The 21,625-nt window shown below is 42.8% G+C and overlaps 3 protein-coding genes across 6 annotated transcripts in view; 1 reads left to right on the plus strand and 2 right to left on the minus strand.

Annotated features, from left to right (window-relative positions):
• Window positions 1-842: 842 nt before the first annotated feature.
• On the plus strand, window positions 843-7,655 carry LOC128895129 (protein Star-like). Of its 2 annotated transcripts, none has more exons than XM_054157408.1 (7): window positions 843-1,047; window positions 4,250-4,750; window positions 5,018-5,047; window positions 5,687-5,880; window positions 5,959-6,153; window positions 6,405-6,644; window positions 6,790-7,655. In XM_054157408.1, the coding sequence occupies exons 2-7, from the start codon at window positions 4,555-4,557 to the stop codon at window positions 6,955-6,957; spliced, it is 1,023 nt and encodes a 340-aa protein (XP_054013383.1). In that variant the 5' UTR covers window positions 843-1,047; window positions 4,250-4,554; the 3' UTR covers window positions 6,958-7,655. The 2 variants fall into 2 exon arrangements, with proteins under 2 accessions (XP_054013383.1, XP_054013384.1); XM_054157409.1 differs by lacking the exon at window positions 843-1,047 and having other exon boundaries at window positions 4,372-4,508; window positions 4,661-4,750.
• LOC128895127 (tRNA:m(4)X modification enzyme TRM13 homolog) lies at window positions 1,109-2,781 on the minus strand. The gene is made up of 5 exons (XM_054157406.1): window positions 2,603-2,781; window positions 2,336-2,529; window positions 1,797-2,222; window positions 1,446-1,701; window positions 1,109-1,378 (listed from the first exon to the last, which is right to left on the minus strand). The coding sequence occupies exons 1-5, from the start codon at window positions 2,779-2,781 to the stop codon at window positions 1,192-1,194; spliced, it is 1,242 nt and encodes a 413-aa protein (XP_054013381.1). The 3' UTR covers window positions 1,109-1,191.
• A 550-nt stretch (window positions 7,656-8,205) lies between the features above and the next one.
• The window catches only part of LOC128895140 (growth hormone secretagogue receptor type 1), a 32,429-nt gene continuing 19,009 nt past the window's right edge, over window positions 8,206-21,625 (minus strand). For 2 of the 3 annotated variants that reach the window (XM_054157443.1, XM_054157442.1), the window contains exons 4-6: window positions 18,040-18,148; window positions 17,337-17,408; window positions 8,206-9,293 (exon numbers count right to left, since the gene is read on the minus strand). In XM_054157443.1, coding sequence (XP_054013418.1) covers window positions 8,573-9,293; window positions 17,337-17,408; window positions 18,040-18,148 — 902 coding nt within the window. In that variant the 3' untranslated portion in view covers window positions 8,206-8,572. Of the gene's footprint in view, window positions 9,294-9,516; window positions 11,259-17,336; window positions 17,409-18,039; window positions 18,149-21,625 lie in introns of those variants that run through there. The other variant, XM_054157444.1, reaches the window with a different exon arrangement.

Below are 21,625 nucleotides of genomic sequence, written 5' to 3' on the forward strand. Positions count from 1 at the left end.
TGAATAGAGAGATGTTGTAACAGGTGTAGTGCAATTTTAAAATGTTCTATTCATCTCGAAGTAGTACTGAATGATACTGAAGACTTCAGCCTGAATTCAAATTTCGCGCGCATTCTACAGTCAACCTAATGGCCATCTAGCGGTCAAGCTAACGAACTAATTTCGGAGTTTGGTCAGCGCCTCTATCGGAAGATCGCCCAAGTTTGTCCTCGAATAGTTACAGCTGCTACCGCTAGGTGGCGCCATTTATACTGTTTTTACCGACACGATGGTAACTTACCATTCGGTGTCGGTAAATACCATAAAAACAACGCCATCTAACCGTGAAAGTAGGAACTATTCGAGGACAAACTTGAGCGTTTTCCCGATAGAGGCGCTGACCAAAACTCCGAAAATTAGTTCGAGGATTGGCCACCAGAAAGCGGTTACGTCGAAAAATAATAATTTTAATAAATTTTGTTTATTACGTTTAATAATGATTTTCTAACAATATTACAAGCATTGTTATGTTATAAATCAACTAGGAAAATATTCCTTGGCCTTTACTTCCTTCTAAAGGTTCAAATTAACTGATTCCAAGTCAATATATACATGAGTACATTTTTCGTCTATTTTATCGTGGAAAAAGTGAATTTTGGACCAATTTCTGCTCATTAAATGAAAGCTGAAAGTCTAATTAATGAACAATATGCTTAGCATCATGTAAAATTGCGTGTATATATTAAAAAAATGAGATTAAATTCAATGTTTGTATACAGGTAGTCTGCATTTAGTCCAAGTTTAGTTCGACCTATTGGCCGCGAGATGGCTATACTGTTTCGCACCCCGTTAACGGGCTATTTCTTGGTTAGGATTATCCAGCATTGTTAATACGCGACAATAAACGTTAATTATTAATTATCAACTTCAGTTATATCGTATATTCTCAATGAAATCCCCAAGTAGAATTATTTCGCTTGAATTATGCACTTCAGTAGAGAAATGATCTAATCATGATATGTACTTACCTGTATTCGTTACGATGTTTGTTGTTTGATTCAAGTTAGAGTAAGTACTTTATTTGTTAGAAATTATTATTTATTCTAATGTCATAGTTTATAATTGGACTGAAGTAATTAAGCACATTGAACGCTGTTTGAAATCGAATTTATTACAGTTTATTTCTATTTATACAATTTATTTCATAAATTATTATGTTGCATCTTTTGTAGCTACAATACACATGTTTTCGAGAGATACATCAGTAGTGGTGTAATAAATTAACTTGCTTTGGAATCCAATGCTTTCCAAGAATTTCAAACGACCCCAATTTAATAACGACTTCACTTTTTGGCCGATCCTTTCCCTTTCGCTTGAAGTTAAATTCTTTGCACCTATTCTGAAATGCATAATACAGCTTTAAGTATTTTTCAAATAGCAAAAAACGTATTGTATTAGATTTCTACCTTGCATTGTCAAAATCATTTTGGCTCTCTTGACTTGCAGCTGATTTATTTAAAGTGGATCCACAAGTTGCCCAGCTAGCGATACTGCATAAAATTGTAAATTCATCAGCTGTAAATCTACATTGTTCTAAATATTGTTTCCCAACGTACGATGCGTATTCGCACCTGTGATGGCAACAAAATGCAATTACCAAGCCTGTAATGTTACATTTATGTTCGCTTTGCATTGCTTTGACCAAGCAATTTATAGTTAAATCTGTGGAACAATATTTTTAACAATATAATTAGTACATATATTACTTTTAGTCTCTGTTGTTTTAAAAATATGTAAATATATGCATGTAAAGATACCTGTAGCTGATCCACACAAGTGTTTTGCAATACCAACTTTACGATCAAACTTCTTAATTTCTGTAATATCATTCAGTTTCAAGTCAGCAATATCAGCTCGAATTCTTTTTATCACAAGGGGAGATTGCTCGTTTTTCAATTTATTATCGCTTTTATGCCTGTGACTTGAACGATCTACCAACAGAATACAACTATTCTTCTTATCCTTTATCATCTGTCCCAGCCAATAAGTCAGTTTACCCTTTCCTGCTCCGAATTCAATGAAACATGTATCATCTTTTACAAGACCTGCATGTTCTAAATGTGATAACAAGGATGAAGCTTGTAATAAATGTCTCTTAACAGCTTTCCCACAACTTTCATCGTTTATTTTGTCCTTGAGTATGTTATGTTCCAATACTGCTTTTGGAAATTGTGGCAACTTCCCTGAAACAGTTTAAAAAGATTTTAATAAGTCCATGCTTTAAAATACGTTTTGAGGAAAATGTAATTTCTGATTATTAATAGAGATCTGAATGAATATTGAACATGTTGCTAACCATAGGCCTCTTCCGCTTTATTTATGACAGTGTCTATCAAAAGCTGATTAAGTTCGCGGAGCGGTACGTGTTGCGGTGTTTCGCATGTCTTGTCCACATTGATTCCTTTCACTATAAATAAAGGTTGCGAGTCCAGTAATCGCTTTGCGTTACACACTTTCAAGTGCTTGGCCAACCTCGACTTGTAGCAAGTACTGGAAACCGTCTATAAATTTTATACAAATTACAGAAACTATGCTACGTCCATTCCAACAGAATTTTACTTACTGTTTAGGATCGAGCGGACATTTCATTCTTTTGTCATCGAGCTTCTCATCGTCGATGCCAGTAGAGTCCAATGAATTTCCTTGATGTTCGCCGCAATACTTGTTCCCTCTTTTAACAGACATACGACAAAATCTCTTCTTTCTTTTTACAAAATGCATGCAATGACTTTCTTCCGCCATCTTGACCAGCCGTGTAAATACAAATAATACTCTTTGATAGATTTGTTTGATTAAAATATGTTTAGTTACTCGAAAGGTGCATGACACTGAAAGATCTAACCTAATCTAACCTACACTCTGCAGTTGGCTACTGTTGGCTACATAACCTAACTTAATAGCTAGTACTGTAAAGAGTTCAAAGATAACGCAAGTTGACAAGGTCGATAATGGGAAATTCATTTTCGTGGGATGGATTTTAAATTCCGTTGAATTCTTTCGTAATTAAACCTTTATCTTAATTAGGAATACTGCGTCGGGTAATTATTAGTTAATACGGAAGAATTATTATAGGTAATAGGCGTCTTGACACGATAATTGGTATCCACTTGTAGGTAACCGTATCGTATGTAGGTCAATGTTGGTTACATAAGACCTAACAATTAATACCTGATATTTAGACACGCTACGCGAAATCAAGATTTCATTAAACGCTGACTTTATTAGACGAGATACAGAAAAAGTTTATTTAACTTTTTTATTTAAAATTTAATTCTCTTCAAGATTTGTCCGAAACATTTTTGAAAATTACTGACGTATACTAGAAAAACCGAAAGGTAACAGAATCTTGAGAGTATATGAAAGTCACAATTTCTTACATAAATACATAGTTGCAACACATTCTGTTCCGAATGAAAGAAACACCTCTGAGGGAGCACGTATCGCATTCTGTTACATTAGACATATGCATAATCAGCTCATTATTTCCACGTGTGGTTGCATATACACGAGTTGCACACCAACGTCCACTCTCTGTATTATTTCTACGTCTAGCGCCTTCACACACCCAACACCAATAGGTAACATCGTTTCGACCACGGCTGGTTAACAAGTCCAATCCGTATTCGTTATCGAAACGTCGTAGGACGAATATAACACGAGTCCACTTGGATGGTTTAACAGTGCCGATAGTCACGTGCCTCGGGATCGTTCCTCTCGACGATTGCTGCAAATCACTGGATGGGAATAAAAGAAAACGCGACTTAAAACGGATTTAAAACGGATAACATTTAACGTTTCGTTATATTTCGTTCGATCTAAATTTAAACGAGAGTTCGTTAGATATACCACGTTTTCCACGTTACTCGGTGTAACGACACCGTGCGCGCGTGAACGTTCCCCTCTGATTTATATTTTGACCCGTGACTCGACTCTTCGAAAGCATTCGTGGTGCCAGATCTTGAAATATTAATAAATACCATCAATGCCGGTAGCGTGAATCCGCTACTAAGAAGCTAGTGCTACGTTTGGTCGTTTGGCATTTCCACCTCTCTGCGTCGAAACTGTGTAACTGTCCGCTTCGAGTTCGGACGGAAATTGGCTTATCGTTAGTTTCGAAGTGCTTTAGTCGGTGCCAAGCCAACGCACAAACAGCGATATAATTACCGCGAAAGTAATTGAGAAATAATCATTTTCTAATACCAATGTGCAGCTACATCCATCCCGAGGCTAAATCACGAAAATTCATCGTCGATCTTCGTCGAGTGAGAGAAGATTTCATTTCCAGGGACGTTAACAGATCGTCGGGAGTTCGAAGCCACCGTAAATCGATGAATTCGAAGTAAAATGAATGGAACGCGGGCTGTTCGATAGGTCTTGAAATTCGATACGGGACGATTGATAGCCTCAGTCTCGCGTCGAAGTTCCATGGACCAGGACCTCTCACGTGTTCGTTCACCGTCGCACGAAAGGTAGAGCAGCAACCTGTTGCTGACTTTGTAACTCCGAAACGAACCAATGTGCACCAACGAGCGTTCGTACGCGCGCATATTCGTGCCGTTCTGGCGGCAGATTATGTACGCGTTGATCGGCCTGATAGCCATCGCGTTTATTGTTTTGATAGTAATCCAGCAGGCGCTACGCTCGGCCGACCTAAACACGCCGAGCTATGACGATTACATGGACACCGTCTCGGAGAAATGTTATCGGGATGGTAAGTCTGTTAGCGAAACAAATGAAATGAAAGAAAAGAAATGGTAGTTGGTTTACCGAATGAGAACATTTTCGAGAAAGCGTGCTTGACGTTGGAAGGTTGTAATTTAATTCGCACTTTCGAAACGTTCTTTGGCGTTATGTCACGTTAAATCGAGGTGTCGGGAGGTTGACAGTATTTTTGCCGACAGACAAATTTTTTTACGGGATTTTAATAATCGTTTCGTCGCATTTCATTTGTAACGTTATATTCGTTTTGCTGTTACAGTTTTGGGCAAGTGGTACAACTTTACAGGAGGTAAGTTTGAACTTATCTATGTTCGATAGAGATTAGTTCCACGCGTGACTAATGCTTGCCATAGGTAGAATCAGAACGGTTATTATAGGTTGACGTTTCTCTCGTTCCTTATCGTCTTTCGCTTACGATATCTTTTAGTTTTTTTTGACAGTTAATTTTATTTTGGTAATTCTCGCGCTGTATTTATCTTTAGAGGCGCGTCTTTCGATACGTTTGATAGCCACTGATAAGAATCGATTAGAATAATAAGCACTCTCGGATTAATAACACGGTGAAAAGGAAACGCGTCCTTTGGAAAAATGACTCGCAAACATTTATCAAATGTCACTGTAATTTTATTACGCAAGTTTACAAACATATGCTTCGATGCCACAAATACAAATTTATGTTTTTCTAACCTGCGTGCTTGCCTTGTCGCGTAATTTACGACGATGTTTGTGCACGTGGCGTGTATTCAGCTCCATCTATCATTTCGTTCGTGCAAACGGTATATACGCAATTTTCCTGATAAATAATCCTGACAAACAATAGCTGATTATTCCACCAAAAATTGCTGAAATATTTTAATTTTATATTTCCTCGGTGGCCTTTCTGTTCTTATAAAATACAGTTTCGAATCTTTTGATAATATTTTCGAAGACATTGGATGGTACAACGGTAAAAAACTCTCACCCTCGAATCCTGTGGAGTGGGAGCGTTACATTGCGATACTTCGACGCGAATGGATAGTTTGGAAACACGATCCCAATCTGAATTACAATCTTTCGAATCCTGAAATCGAGGATCAGTCGATGGGTCAAGCCAAAGTCGTTCGTAGCATCCTCGGCGATAAGGTGGTAATGATATTCCGAGTAAATTGTTCGATTAATTTGCAATTGATGCGAGATATAAATTGCAACGTCTCTGTACAGAAAAATGGTTTCTTCGTGGAGTGCGGCGCGTTCGACGGCGAGACGCGTAGCAACACTCTGATCCTGGAACGGGAGCTTGGTTGGAGTGGCCTCCTGGTGGAGGCGGATCCCATAAATTTTGCCAAAATGCTGACAAAAAATAGGAAAGCATACTTGACGCCCACGTGCCTGAGCGTCGGACAATATCCCACGGTGGTACGAAAGTTCGTAACTCGTCGCTAGAAGCTGTTCGATATAAATATACGGAGTCTCGTTTAAATTGAAATAATTGAAATTAATAATTAATGATTAAGAAAATTGTTTATGAAGAAAAAAGACTGTTTAACACGTTCACGTCGGCGTGTACCACCGGTGGCTCGCGGTCGCCTGTCTATCAATAGCGTGTAGCGTTGCGCCGCCCCATGGCAAGAATACGTACATTCGCACGTTTCTCGTTTCATTTCCAGAGCTCTTTCTTGATGGCCAGAAACGTGGGTCGTCTTCACGAACCAAACGATACGGACGCTCATTTGGAAAATTCCGACGACGTGGCTCACAGCGGCGTTCACATTCAGGTCCAGTGTTTTCCATTCGCGCATTACATGGCCGCGCTTAACGTCACCTCTGTGGATTACTTCAGCCTCGATATAGAGGGACACGAGCTACAAGTATTGAAGACGATTCCATTCGACGGGATCGATATAAAGGTACGTCGTAAAATAATTCGGATACAAGTATCGAATCTGGTTCGTCGTAGTAACACGGTATTTCTCAAGTTGTAGCTCTATTTTATGACAAAGAAGTGGTTTCAAGTATATAGACGAACGTATTAACGGTAGACCAATGTTTCAGACGCTCTCCGTGGAGTTCTCACACGTTGAAGATGGTAAAAAGGAACTGATAAACTTCATGGAGTCGAAAGGTTACTACGTCTACACTTTCGTCGTGAGAGAAGACCGCTTGGCTCATGATATAATATTCGCGAAACGCGTTGACGAAGAGCGTACGTTGATACGATAATCTCAAACTAGTCGAATAGGAATTTACTCGTTACGGACGTGTTTTCCTGTTTCCGTCTTCCTGCAAAGTATTTAGATCATCACTGTACACTTTACAAGCAATTCCTGCAGCCACTAGTCAACTATAACGTGGATCTAACGTTTAATTTTAAGTATCGAAGAAACTTTACGCCGACACAGTCAGAGAACGTCTGATAACGTTGATAATAATATCGATTGTCGTTAATTATTATTTTCCTTTTATTTTACAAATATTTACAGGAACATACATTTCGCATAATAAAATAAAGTGTCTCTTTATAGCGTCGCCTCGCGCAAGTTTCGCGTCGACATAATTTACGAACGATCGGGAATAAATGTATTTCTGCAAACAATTAGGAACGAACGAGATTCGCGTAGCACGAGAAACTTTGCACGGGCGCTAGCGCAGGTTCGTTTTCTGAATAAAGTTTCACCCGTCTCTGTCAGCGGGGGCGCACTTCTATACAATCGCGTACCAACAATTCGCGTAAAAGCCACAAGAACGTTCGTACAGTTCACAGGGACGAGGCCGACGGCCTTATTTATATAAATCACAATTACACAGGACGTCCTATAGATTCCCATACAAACTTCGTTAACGTATCCTACGACTAGAAACAAGACGAGATTGTTACATGCTTGGTTAAAAAAGTATTAAATTCCTATCGAAAAGTGCCGTAATAAATCATGGTTGTCTTCGATAGTTGTCTCTCGAAGTTGTCAATCGAAATGAAATTTGCACGAGGTTCTGTCCGTTTGTACAAATTACCCAGAAAATAATCGCACGAGTTATCCTCGGCTCCTACAACTAGAGACACACTCGTCCACAGACGTGGTCCCTCGTCTTTCCAACGAGGAACGTCGTTATAATACTTACATGGTAAACGGTCACTTAATTAATCACAGATTCCGAAAATTCTAAACAACATCAACCCGACTCTATCGTGTCGTTCGCAATCTTACGCGGGTTACGACGGAACTCGAACCGGAAACAACCCGTAGGTTTATGTTAAGACACCAGAGGTAGGATATCCAAAATAAACGTTATCAAATAAAGAAAGTACCAACACGAATTAGGCCTGCGTCTTTAATATAACTTGAGATTAAACTATTCACTCTTTATCTATTTATCTATCAAAGACAGAGAGAGGGTGCGCCAAGAGGATTACGTCATGTCATCAGAGGTAAGGTATCGAAAATAAGGACACTAGGACACTAGGTACTTAGATAAGGAAAGTACCAACACAAAATAGACCAACGTTTTGAACGTTATTAGAGACCTAACACTGTCGCACAAAATAACCGAGTGCAAGCGACGAAAGAAGTTTTTGGTAAAAGCTAATAATTAGACAACCACCTCTTTATTTACTTACCCAGAGTCTAACGCATTCACGGCTACAACGACTTCGAGAGGCCACTCGACCTCCTGTTGATCGAACAGCCTCGGTTCGCGATTCCTTTTGGACTAGGTCGCGAAAGATGAACGTCTCGCATCGTACGATGGTGCATAAGAGTGCGAACGACAGGTGCTACGTTAATACGGAATGGTAGATGATCACAGTCAGTCTCGGATAGTCGTCCCACCGTTCGCTCTTTTACACGTAGCTCTCCTGTTTCTTCCTAACGATACAGCCGGCGACGACGGCCGCCTGAAGCGGCAGCTTGATCTGTTTTTCGGCGGACGCGTTGCTGGCGGGCGCCTTGCCGGCGCTCTTGTTGCTGCTGTGCCGCCTCCAAAAGTCGGAGTGGTTGCTGCTGCAGTTCGTGGAGCCGGTGGTGTACGTACCGGTTCTATCCGACGTTTTCTTCTTTTTCCTCCTGTTGGGCCCCAGCCCGCACAGCCGGAGGAATCCCTCCCTGAACTTGGTGGACATGAGGTTGTAAAGGATGGGATTGATCGCGGAGTTCAAGTAAAGCATCACCCGGCAGAAGTACAACAGAGTGAAGTAGCCCTCGACGCCTAGACGGATCACCATTCGCTCGGGGACCACGAGTATCCATATGGTGAACGCCTTGAACGGCAGCAGACACAAGAAGAAACACAGCACGACGGTTCCCAGCATCAGCATCACCTGTTTGCGATATCTGAGCATGTTGTTCGAGGAGCCGCGACTTATCGTCGGGTTCGCCATCAGGTGTCGGGCGATTACCGTGTACAGAACCACCAGTATCAGCAGGGGTACCACGAAGAAGATGACCACCGTCGTCACGAAGAAACCCATCACCCAGTAAGTGGTCGCCACGGTGTTACAGGTGGGAATGTACGTACCGTTATCGGTCTCCTCTAGCTCGTAGCTGACCGTGAACAGGATGGGACTGCGAACAAACGGTTACGGTCTCACTCTGAGCGTTTTCTACGGGACAAGTTTGCGACTTTTAGTTTTCTAGAGGACGATTTTTCGTACTCGGCGCCATGGTTTTGGTCGTCGAAGCACGAGAACGGTGGGAAGCGTGCTTGGGAACGTCGAGCGGGGTGTGACTTCGATTTCTAGAGGATAGAGGAGAAGATTTCTGGAGTTTGAGAGTGACACGGGAGGTCTGTCGAGCGAAGAAGCTTTATTTGCAAACGTGTCCGGAGGATCGAATGGTCTCGGTTGATACATTCGTGTCTACGTTTATCACGTTCACTAGCGGACCGATACTCTCCGAGGTTTGTTTACAGTTCGTAATGAAACATTTATCGCGGTATTTATTCTTGTAACTTCGTCAAAGTTCAAATACAGTCGATCCTATAAATATTCATACCCTCTGTCGAACAAGTTTCACTGAACTAAGTAATAGTTTTGATATTACTATATATGTTTATGTCTAAATTAAATGCTTCGATATAAATATAATACATAAATAGACTTTACACGCGTGAATACTTGAAATAAAAGAATGTAAACATCAAACCTGTCGATCAATTTAGAAAAATGTCTTCAACAGACATAGAAGGTACGAATAATTATGGGATCGACTGGTATCTCGAGTACCAGTCTATGGGCTGCTCCTTCGGGTTTTGTCTCGATCAATTAATTTTTCCGCTGATCATTGTAATTTTCAGTCTCGAAAGGAATCTATAGTAACACGATCGCACATTCAAGGGACGTGATACTTTTAGGGCGGAGCGTCTCGTTGGACGGAATTTTTTTGGCAGTTATAGACTGAGGATTCTACGACTCTATTCTAATAAATACTAAACGTACTTAGAATATATGCTTCTATCTACGAGCTTATCGACGTCTGTTTCGTTCCGTTGCCTTAAAACTGATACTCTTCGGTAACGAACGTTATATCAAAATAGGCGTTGATAAAGATAGAACGTCGTCAGCGGAAATACTGTAAAGATTAAAGACCGGTCAGCTAGAGTGCAATTTGCACCACCTCGTTACTCAATCGTGGTGCTCTTTCTTCCGTTATCGGTAACATTTGTTGGATTCTGCAGCATCGACTGTTATCCATCGGTTATTGATGTTTTCGGTTGGCGATCCGCCGTACGTACCGAGCAGCATGTAGGGCCAAGTTTTCGGCCCGCGTTCATCCAGGCTTAGTATGTAAACCTAGCACACGTAAGTTAGGTGCCGGTAGAGAGTAAACAGCAGAGGGAATAACACCTGTTTAAAAGAGGAAATTTCTGAACGTGTAATAAAACACGTGTCGGGGACAGAAAAGGTATGCAGTTATCATTTTCTCGCGTCCTCTTCCACTGCTATTCACACAAAGTTCTCCTCCTGCTCGGTGGTGTCGGTCCTTCTGGCGCCAGCTACGCTGCCCTTCGAGCGACCGGTTCTGCAGCTCGGTCTGCACAGCCCTAAGAAGCCCTTCCTGAACTTGCTGCTCATCAGGTTGTAGAGTATCGGGTCGAGGGCGCTGTGGAGGTAGAACATGATCCTTGCGAAGTTGATGACGGCGAAGAAGGTGTCGCGATCGAGGGCTGCGATCTGCTCGGCTGGCGCGACGATTATGTAGAAGATTAGGATCCTGTACGGCGAGAGACAGAGGAAAAAGCCGACGACCACCGACAGCAGCATCGTGATCACTTGCTTCTTCGCCCTGGCGTGGTAAGTGTCGCTAGTGTTGCCGGGATCGGGCATCAGGTGTTTGACGATGAACGCGTAGAGGATCAGGAGGATCAGCAGCGGCACGACGTAGAAGAAGAGGACGAGAAGCAGGAAGAAGACCACCGTGGCGGTGTTGTCGGCCATTGTCAGACAGACGGGGATTACGTTCCTCGCGTCCTGATCGCTTCTGGTATCGTTCACGCGCATCTCCCCGTACTGCGAGACCCAGATTATGGGACTGCAATCAGTTAAAACGATTGTTGGCGGTGAACGAGCTTCGCCGATCGTGGAACCGACGGATGGTTCGTTTCAAGCGGGACGGACTTAGGCGAGTCGAAGAAACAAACAGTGGTGTCTTACGGTTAATGTGAAAGCGGTGTCTTTAGCCCCTCAACCAACAGCGACGGACGGGGACTCGTCCGTCAAGCACGGCCAAGCTGGCCAGTTCTTGGATCGACGTTTTGCTGGGTGGGTGTGTCATCCGAGTCAGTGGTTGCTTTATATGCAAATGTACCAATGTTTTGGAAGTACTAGTATCAGTGTCTTGTAGCCATTGGAAGCTGTCAAACTACCGTGACGTAGTTTTAAACGCGCGAAGATTATGTAGGGATTATGTAGGGATTATGTAGGGATTATGTAGGAATTAATTGTAACGGAACCACATTTGTAAAAGTGGACCAAAATGGTAGCTCTTTGGTTAAATTTGTTCGCAGCTAGTGTAGAGGACCTTAACGACTGTCGTGGCAATATTATGTTACGTATTTGACCCTTTGCACTCGAGGCCTTTTTTCTGCTATCTATCTAGAAATTTTAGAATCAGATTGCTTCACCGGAAATTGTTTTACTTACACTTCGAGTTCTATAAATAATGAAATCTAAGCAAACCTAGTGGTCACCTAGAGTCACCTCTCGAGTGCAAAGGGTTAAGTCTTTGAAAAAATGTACGAAGACACCTGTTTCGAAACACGTGCCTTTAATCCCCGACTAATGTTTCGTTCAAGTTGAGAATAACAGGAATTTCCAGTTCCAAGCGAAAAACCGCGGTAACGAGTCTTAATCGTCGGGATCGCTTTTCACGACGGAGTGCTTTTCAACGTTCCTCGGAGCTCGATTCAGGAAAGTCGAGGACGCCAGGCCAACAGACGGCGGCTCTCCCACGAAGCGAAACAGAATATCCTGTTGCATTTCTTCTTCTTCTCCGTCTTGGTTCGAATCCAAACCTGGCGCGAAAAACGACACCGTGATATCGCGTTTCCATCGAGGTTCGACGCGCCACAATTTCCCGTAATTACGAAAGGCCTGTTTCTTCTTTCGTTCGAGAGAAAACGAAAGGGCAGGCTCGCCAATCTACGCCGCTCGAAGATTTTAGGGGAAAATATTGCTCAAGACTCGCGAAGAGATAAATTCGATCGCCAGGTTTCCCTTGTTAAAGGGAAAAGTGATCGCAGAGTAAACGTAAATGGCGATGCGTCAACGTTGGTAGCCAAATTGCCTCGTAGATCAGACGGAGGAGCCCGAAGAAACGATCCATCAATGTTATTGTGTCGCAGGATCCTCCGCGAACGTTCGAAACTCTATCGCGAAGATTTTCCCCTCGGGCTACCCGGTGCCTAGACATTCATCTTGCTTTCGTGCTTACTAAACAGAAATTCGATTGCTTATTCAGCGGACACGCTATCGGAGCAACAGTTCCTCTCTTTGGTTTCGACAAATTTCTGTTTTTCATTGCCTCGAGTTCTACTTAAATCAGCAGATGATCGATTAGAACTTAAAATTTCTTTTAATAAACGTTGATTACTTTTCGGTCTTATCAAAAGGGAATAACTGTGTGATAATTATCTTCTGACCCCGATAACCAATAAATTTAAAGAAATTTCTTCGATAGACACAGAGGGTACGAATATTTATGCGACCAACTGTGCGTAGTATTATTTCGTTCGAATAAAAATTAATTTTGAATAATTCGTACGTCCTCGTCTCCACCTAACGAAATGACAATTTCTAGTGGCGCGATTCGGCGCTATAGTTGCAACTTCCTTGGATCTTTATCTTGAAACTTTTAAGGTTAAAATGAAACTTGGCTCGTTGCGGAACGATCGCATTTTATACCTTTATTGCGAAAGGAAAAACTCGTCCGCGAGGAGCTGAAGGTTCTTGAATCATGCAATTCGGTATCGTTGGAACGAACTTTCGCGAACCGCGGACACAACTTTTTGCTACGTTCGTCGTCGAATAAAGTTCCAGGAGAAATTCGGATGGTTAATCAGACGGGCTACCGACGAGAGTGATCTCTGGCTCTTTCGACACTTTCCACGCTGAGAAAAAGCGTCAGTCTGCTATATTATTAGAAAACAAAGTGCGGTGGACGTTTTTGTGGAAAATGTTCTTACTTGGATCAAGGATTTTACACACTTATGACACGTACTTAAAATATACATGATGATAATAATATACGTATATGCCGAATATATTTCGCAGTTATTATTATAACACTATTATTTTATTTTGCATGAACGCACATACCTTTCGGTTATATTTAGCACGTGTTTATTACGTCAGTTTGAATCGCGAACGCATAAAATCCGCTGTCTAGTAATAACTATTTCTGCGACAAGCTCGACCGTTTTCGAAAAGTGCGCGCATTAATTGAAACAATTATATACGAAGGAGGAGCGCGACAAAATTATTTTCGCAATTTTCCTGCGTGTACCTCGGTCTGTATTCGTATCCAATCTCGGTAGAGAGCGTTCTCTTGAAACTCAAAGTCTTTTGAACCGTGGCTGCATGGAAACTTTCGTTTAGTCAAAGTCGAACGTAACGAGAACGTATTACGATAACGGGCAAAGGATTGCAGAACCTGGAGGTGCTTGTAATTCCAAAGAATATTTCGTTGGTTGCGGGATGTGGAACAAAGGCTGACATTTTCCAATCATTTTGGACCGTTTAACAGAGCTTCTTATTAAAGAAAATCGATAGAAAGCATAAATTTATCTTACATGTACAAAGAATATGTGTAAGAAATTGGGAAGAGTTGAAAAATATTTTAAATGAATTCAGCGAGGATTAAATCGTACCAGGTGATAGTTGTAAAAGAATTTCGCGAATCTTTTTGCAGCACAAAAATTAATCTGGATATGAAAAGAAAACGCAAGGCGAGTAAATCGATGTTCGAAGAATGCCCGGACTACCCCGTCGAGTATAATCCGTGAATTTATGCATCGGATCGGAGTACGTAAAGTCTTCCCACGCGGAAAGAAAATAGAGGAACGAGCTTCCCAGATTTCTTCCGTCGTTAAGAGATCAAAGATCCGTTCGCGGGAGGAATTTTATGCGGGTCGGAACATTTTTCCAACGACCGAGGCCCTTATATAATCCCGTAATCTACGAGTTCCGTGAGCCTGGATTATGTATTTTGTCCCTACCAACGATGATGCTACATCGAACACCCAACGTTACTATTTGAGAGGGTGCTCTCGACGAACGTGAGAAACACCGATAGCGTAAACGGGAATTTTGAACCTAGAAATCAATGATTGAAACGATAATGCCCTATTCAGAAATAAACGAAGGGAGGTGTTTAGGGAGGTTAGCTAAGCTAACCTAAGCTAGCTAAGTTAACTTAGCTTGCGAAGGCAAGAGACGAGTACGACCACGCGCGTTACGAGTTCGAGTACAATTACTCATTGCGCGATATATTCAGTTCTATATCTCACTATATTTAGTGAAATGTAGCAACCAACGAAATATTCTTTGGAATTACAAGCACCTTCAGGTTCTGCAATCCTTTGCCCGTTATTGTAATGTAGAAGTGTAGCGATTGCCCGTCCACCAATTCCTATGAAAAAATCAACCTACAACCCGTAACAGGAGGTTACGTTTCGATCGGTAGAAACGTGGAAGAAGAATGGTCCCCGTCTGAAATTACGAATGCTCTTCTGAAATTACATCAGTATTCGTCTGATCGAGTTCTATCTCCCCGATGCAGCTATCGCTTCTGAAACATTAAGTAGGAACGCCACACGCGAGCACTTTGCGTAATTAAATGTATCGACGAGGAACAAACGAATCCCCGGCGCGTAAAGAACGGCTCCATTTCGCTTTGTTTCACGAAAAAGATTACCGGGAGAACGACAAAGCAGTCGAGCTAAAAGTTAATTTCATTTATCCGCTCGGAATCGATAACGTTACTGTTCGATCCAACAGAGGTGGATCTAAAACTGGAAATAGAATTTTGTTATCTAATTCTACGTAAAAAGTTGAGTCGACTCGAGTTTAGCAAACCGGAGGCAGATCGCGTTAAGTAAATTTGTCAAACGCCCATTGTCTCCGGTCCGAGCAGACGCTTAAAATCGTGTCCCTCTGCGCGATCACGAATCGGTTAAGTGTTGTTTGCGGACCCGTGATTGCCCTAATTACGACCACAAAAAGCTTGATACAATTTGCGCCTGGCTAAACGTTCCAAAACCGAACAAATACCGTTCGCAGTGAGATAGATAGAACGGTCGAGTCGAATAAATCCTCACTCAACGGAACGATTTATGGGCACGCCAATGGCGATTGGAAAAGCAATTATGCGCAATAAAATTCGCGATAAATTTCAGTGGAAAACTGAAAGAAAAACTCGTTACCTTCCACAGATTTTCCGTTGTACTTTTTTTCGTTCGATTCGGCTCGAGTACTCTTTGATAAAAAAAAGTATATATATATATATATATATATAAATTCGCCGACGTGGAATCCGCGTGATCTCAGGATTCGACAAGCCGCGAACTACGAGACGAAATAGCGTAGCGAAGTCATTCATGGGAAGTGGTTTACGGGTAATATTCCTTTTACGACACCCTCGCAGTCCTGGCATGACCTTAAGATGCGGCAGCCACGCTCGCTTTCATCTCGGCCAGCTCGTGGAAGAAACAACGCTCGACATGTGGACTTTACGATCCAGAAATTGAATCCTTTTGTCCACGTATGGTTGCCCGTTCGCCGTACAATAGGACCTCGATTGTCGAAAGGTACCTGGCCTGAGGATTCTTCCAGTGTACCATCCTATATTTACGTAGGATTTCGGGATCGTATTGATTTTCGCGCTCGCATAAAATAACAATCATTTGGACGATCCTTGGCACAATTTTTCTCGACACCGAGCACTTTTCTCTTTTTTTTTACGTGCCCACGAGTTAGAGTTTATTAGAGAGTTTCTGGAGTCCAGAAACCAGAGTTCCATGGTTCGGTTAGGGCTGGCTGACAAATATACGAAGTTTGGAGAAAGCCTAGGGCGAAAAATCGTGAATAAAGATAAGTGCAATAACAAATAAAAAGGAGAGCGAATATAGTCAGCAGGTCCCCAAGCACTATAGACTCAACAAACGAGAGAGTTTACGGAAAGGGTTGAGTTAAAGAAAAAATAATGACACGAAATGGTACTTCTACCTCGATCGTTCACTTCTGCCTCTAAAAATGAACGACCGCGCGCCTCGTTTCGAATGTTTCATCCCGTATGGACAGGAATACGAATTGTCGGTGGGAAAACAATGGGTCGAATGTAAAATCCATTGAGTTCGCACGGCGCGCCGTACGCGCGTGTAAATACTCGGGAGTTTAACGGGACAAACGTTATTGCGCCCGTTAACTGCCGCGTGATTCACTGCAGTTAGGAGGTTCGCACCTCGGCGTCGAGCCGCTCCGAGCCTGTGTTTACATACTCGGGGCAGTTATGCTCGATATCGTCGAGCGTAATCCTCTACATTTGTAAACGCGACGACGAGAGCCGGGATATTAATTTCGTGATTTGTGCGAACGGTACCTGGCTCGTTTTCGAGAGTATGCTCGAAAATGGCAGCGGAGGGTGGGAGGGAAGTTGCACGGATGCGTAATTTACGAACAAGCGAAACGACATCGCATAAATTAGGGTGAAGCTTGCGAATATCGGAGAAACGAAACGTATCCAAGCCTGAACGATCACTTGTCACGTACTCGTTACGTACTCGCGACGCAAGGAAAAGCAAGGAGAATAAGCCGTCGAAGCAGGGAGAATAAGTCGTTTTCTTTTTTTTTTTTTTTTCAAAGCACAGGAAAAATAGTCGAAGATAAGAGCGAGTATTTTCGTCCTTCGTTAAGGAGAATTTCCGCGCGATCTAGGCACGCGGTGGCGAGGATCGAGCGCGAACGAAAGAAGGCGAGATGGATCGAGGGAAGGCTGGACGAAGCAAACGAAACAAGCGCGGCAAGCGTCGGTTGGAAAGTAAACGTGGAAAGCGTTGATGCTCGCGCGTCTACTACTCTCTTTTTTCTTTTTTTAATTTTTGCATCTCCTCACCTTGTGCACAGCGCCGCTGCCACCCACGCCAGAAGGCAGAGGAACGTCGCCCTGGCCTTGGTGCACACGTATCTGGAAAAAACCGAATAGAAATCGGCCGTTCGTCGAGCAACTGTTTCGCGAACGGTGTCTCTCACGGAATCGTGACTGACATCTAGGATCGATGGGAAACACGGCTCTAATACCAATCGAGCCGATACTGGGAAAGCGGCGACGATTGAAGCGACACGGGACAACCGTAGAGAAATCACGCGAATACGAAAATATTAGTACCGGCTCGTGACTGACAATTGGGAACGACGACCAACGTTCCTACGCAATTCGTCGCGACTTTGCACTATTTTTAACACTTGAAGCTGACGTGAAAATTTACGAAGATTGATCCACGAGACTCAATGTCACCCTCTGTGTCTATCGAAGAAATTTGTTTGAATTAAATGGTAGGTTCGATGTTTCCAAGTGTACGTTTGCATAAATATGTCGCTGTACATATAGGGTGGGACACCCTATACAAGCTTATCAAGCTTAGTCGATCTTCTTCGATAGACACAGAGGGTACGAATATTTGTTGACTGTATGCTTCACTGTTTCCCATGTTCTCTGTTATTTCTGCTATATATTTACACGAAAGGAGTATCAACGAAGACTGACGTATTTATTGCTAAACTTAGAAGATACTTACTGATTTTGTTTATTTACTTACCCCGCCCGCAGAGGTTCGCAAATAGCGTAGTACCGTTCGAAGCTGATCGCCAAGATCGTAAGAACCGAGGCATGCGCCACGGTCAGCTCCACAAACGGCACCGCTTTACCTGAAAACGAAAGAAACATGATCTATTAGTACACGAAAGTAAACGAACCTTTTACAGGAGCGACGATTACGCGCTTTGTTTTCCCATTTCACCGAACCACCGGAAAAAGATCCGTACGGTCATTAAAATCCAGACTCTCGCGGCGAATACGTTAGTACGAAGCGTCGATCCTCGTTTTTACGTTCGTGTACAAATATCATTGCAACGAGGATCGCGATTAATATCTTCTACCGTTCGTCGCGTCGCTCGCTGTATTATTTGCCTTTACGACGCGTACGCGCAGTGTTTCAAGAATTCAATCGAATCCCTGGAAGCTTGATATACTCACGTTTCTTGCCGATATTTGCCTCCGAGGATATAAATAACCGTGGAAAGAAGATCGCCGGAATGAATTCCGCAACGTTCCTTCGAGTGCGCGCCGATACCGAGGATGCTAAGATTAAAAATCTGTCAAACGGGAGGATCGATCGATGTTTTGTTTCGCGACGGCTGATGTTGATCTGGTCGGTTGATTCTTCGGTAATTAAAAGTGCGAGATGATAAGCCCGTTACAATAAATACAATAAATACCGGCGTCGAAACTCGAGTTCGACCGTTGGGGTGTCGGTTGGTTGAGAGAGACAACCTCTATAGCGAATTTGACCGCATTTTATACAAAAGTATAGTATATCATTTCATTACTTCCACCCGTAATCCAACAGCTGACGCGATCGTCTCTAATTCGAGATATTCGGAAACTCGAGAACGCTACTTAACTTTTTTTTTTTTCATTACCTACGGCTAATTGTCGCGTAATTTATCAGTCGCAGCGTTCCGATCCTTTAATAGGTCAGGATTAATTCTTCCATTCAACGAACGGACGAGATTTACGATTCCCGAACGGATGCTCGTCTGGCCATCAAGGTGTCCCGATAAACTGGCACGACGCCCTGGACACTATTATTTTCCGGTGTACCGTTCCTCCACTTACTCGATGTCTCTCCTACCAAGATGAACGGAAGCAATTCTTTCCAGCGCTTCCGTTTTTTGCCGTTGCATCTTTTTGGCAAACGTTCTCGCGAGACGCACCAAGACCATTGTTTACGAAGCCCGGGTCTCCGAAGATCTTCATCCTCGAAACTTTGCTCGGTTTCTTCATTTTTACGTGGAGCTGGTCTGTTGTTTTGCAGTATCGTTCCCTATTATTCTCGCTCGTTGGATGTATCACGCTTACTTAAAAATCTTCTGCTAGCGGTGATCTACTTCTTCGCTCATAGCAAACGCAGCTTCCTTCGGGCAGGGTTCTGTATTCCTAATGCTCGAGTCCTTGCTTCTCGCGATTGAGACGATTCTTTGATATCAGCCATCGTAAATACGTATATTTGTTGATTTATAGCTTCGAGTAATCTGGACACCGGACAGCTTCTTACGACTGTATCTCATTAATAATGATTCTCGTGCTCGAGTAAAAGATATTATTATTTTTCGAAGCATTTCGTTCAACGTCCCTACGTCCAAACGATCTTTCGTTTTTTTATTAGGTTTCACCTATTCAGACTCGCGGACAGCTGCCGTTTCTCTAGCGTATCATTTCTTCGAGCCGTCTAATCGTCTAGTTCTACACGTTTTGTCTATCCAATCCGGCACCGTTTACAGAATGGATTTCAGAAAAAAAATAGATCAAAGTTGTAAAGGTTCTATTTCGACGCGGAGCTTTTAGAAACGTACACGACGCTTTTCTCACCCCGCGTCTAAGTTTAGACGCGAGAATCGGAAGAAAGTGTCCAATAATAGTGCCGCCAAAAACTCTGAAAGCTGTCCAGTCGTAAGCCGCGAAGAATTATTAAGCGTTACGGGACGTTAATTCGCTCTGCGCTCCAAACATTTGTTTCGCCGTATCCCGGTGCTCGGCGTGTTCTCATATTTTTCAACGGGAACGCGGCAGATGGGAACGCAGCGCGAAAGAATTCAATCTGCACGGTACTGCGAGAAACGTTTAAAACTCGGACCGGAGTCGAAACTTCCATTCGATTAATTTGCAATTTTTCGGAGCCTTTCTTCGCTTCCTGCATCTGCGCGCGGCAATCGTCCGACGTCGGATTTATTCATTTCTACTGTGTGTATAATATCGTAGGAGTCTAAACGAAAGATGAAACAATTATTGGGGGAAAAAAATAATGTCACCGACTTCGAAAAATATTACTACATCGAAAAGTACGAAACAATTTCTTTGAAATTATACCGAATAACTTTCTCGGAGAGGGTGCGAAATCGTAGTTTCTCGCGTATTCAAATTTCCTACGAACGCGTAAAAATCCGCAGTTCGTTTATTACGCACAATCGGAAAATCGTACGTCCGAACAATGGCTCATTGGTAAATCGTATAAAGTGACATAAACTGTGCGGGGATTTCTGCTAAAAGAAAAATTCGAAGTGGTGTACCGTAACGAAGCATTTCCCAAATGGAAATTGCGCATCTATTCGAATACGACCCCCTTCGGCTCCGATTCAAATGAATGTCGCTGAATCAACGTTGTCCGACAATTTTCATTAAGCATTCTGATTGCATCGACACTTAATCGGATCGTCACGAATTACGCGTCGCTCGAGGAACGAACAAGAAGGTCGTTTCTCTTCTTTCCCTCGAACGTGTCCCGGTTTTCGACGTATCGTCGCAGTTTCTTTCGGCTGCCAGAAAATCTAGGAAAAGTGCGTACCTTAAAAGTGATCTCCTTCCTTTCTCGTCACCAATAATAATAATAATGCGTTCAGCGATTTTCTGCCTCGCGAACGCCTTTCATTCGAACAAATCCGTAGAAATGCTCCTACGGGAATCGACAGTTTGAAAATAAATTCCGTCAGCCGATGGCCAGCGACGCGGAAGATTATCTCGGCGCCAAGTCCCGCGATTCGATATTATACATTTTATCCCTGCTTTGCCGCCTTTATCAATGAAACACGGACCTCGCTGAATTTTATATGGAAGCTCACTGAACCGAGATTCGAACCTTAAGTCGTCGTCGACACCGTGGGTCGTTCCGCCGCGACGCACAGTATTGAACGGTGAAAAAAGGTTCTCTGCCTCGGTGATATGAAATTCTATAAGTTGACGGTTCAATGGCGATATTGCATTCTTTTAGTCGCGCTACGTTGGCTGGTGTGCTTCGCTCGAGCAGTGTGCATCGTCGTTTCCTTCTTTATCGCGTTGTTCCTTTCGCTGGGTTGCGTTGTTTGGCGGGATATTGTAGGAAAGGGAGGAAGCATTGGAGTTTAGAGGCCTTCTCAGAGATCCTTCTCAGAGAGGCCCTTAAGCTAGTGGTGCCTCGAACTAGTGGCGTCTCAAACTAATAGCGCCTCGAATTAGTGGCGCCTCAAACTAATGGCGCTTCGAATTAGTAGCGCTTCAAACTAATGGCGCCTCAAACTAACAGCGCTTCGAATTAGTGACGCTTCAAAGTAATGGCGCTTCAAACTAGTGGCACCTCAAATTAGTAGCGC

This window comes from Hylaeus anthracinus, unplaced genomic scaffold (assembly GCF_026225885.1).
Source record: "Hylaeus anthracinus isolate JK02 unplaced genomic scaffold, UHH_iyHylAnth1.0_haploid 4, whole genome shotgun sequence".
Classification (NCBI taxonomy): Eukaryota; Metazoa; Arthropoda; class Insecta; order Hymenoptera; family Colletidae; genus Hylaeus; species Hylaeus anthracinus.

Coding starts and splice junctions, on each gene's coding strand:
- LOC128895127 (XM_054157406.1), bottom strand. CDS start 2,781: ATGGCGGAAGAAAGTCATTGCATGCATTTTGTAAAAAGAAAGAAGAGA. Junction 1,702..1,796: donor CTTGTGTGGATCAGCTACAG/GTATCTTTACAT, acceptor ATTGTTCCACAG/ATTTAACTATAAATTGCTTG. Junction 1,379..1,445: donor AATGATTTTGACAATGCAAG/GTAGAAATCTAA, acceptor TATGCATTTCAG/AATAGGTGCAAAGAATTTAA.
- LOC128895129 (XM_054157408.1), top strand. CDS start 4,555: ATGTGCACCAACGAGCGTTCGTACGCGCGCATATTCGTGCCGTTCTGG. Junction 6,154..6,404: donor TCGGACAATATCCCACGGTG/GTACGAAAGTTC, acceptor TTTCATTTCCAG/AGCTCTTTCTTGATGGCCAG. Junction 6,645..6,789: donor TCGACGGGATCGATATAAAG/GTACGTCGTAAA, acceptor CCAATGTTTCAG/ACGCTCTCCGTGGAGTTCTC.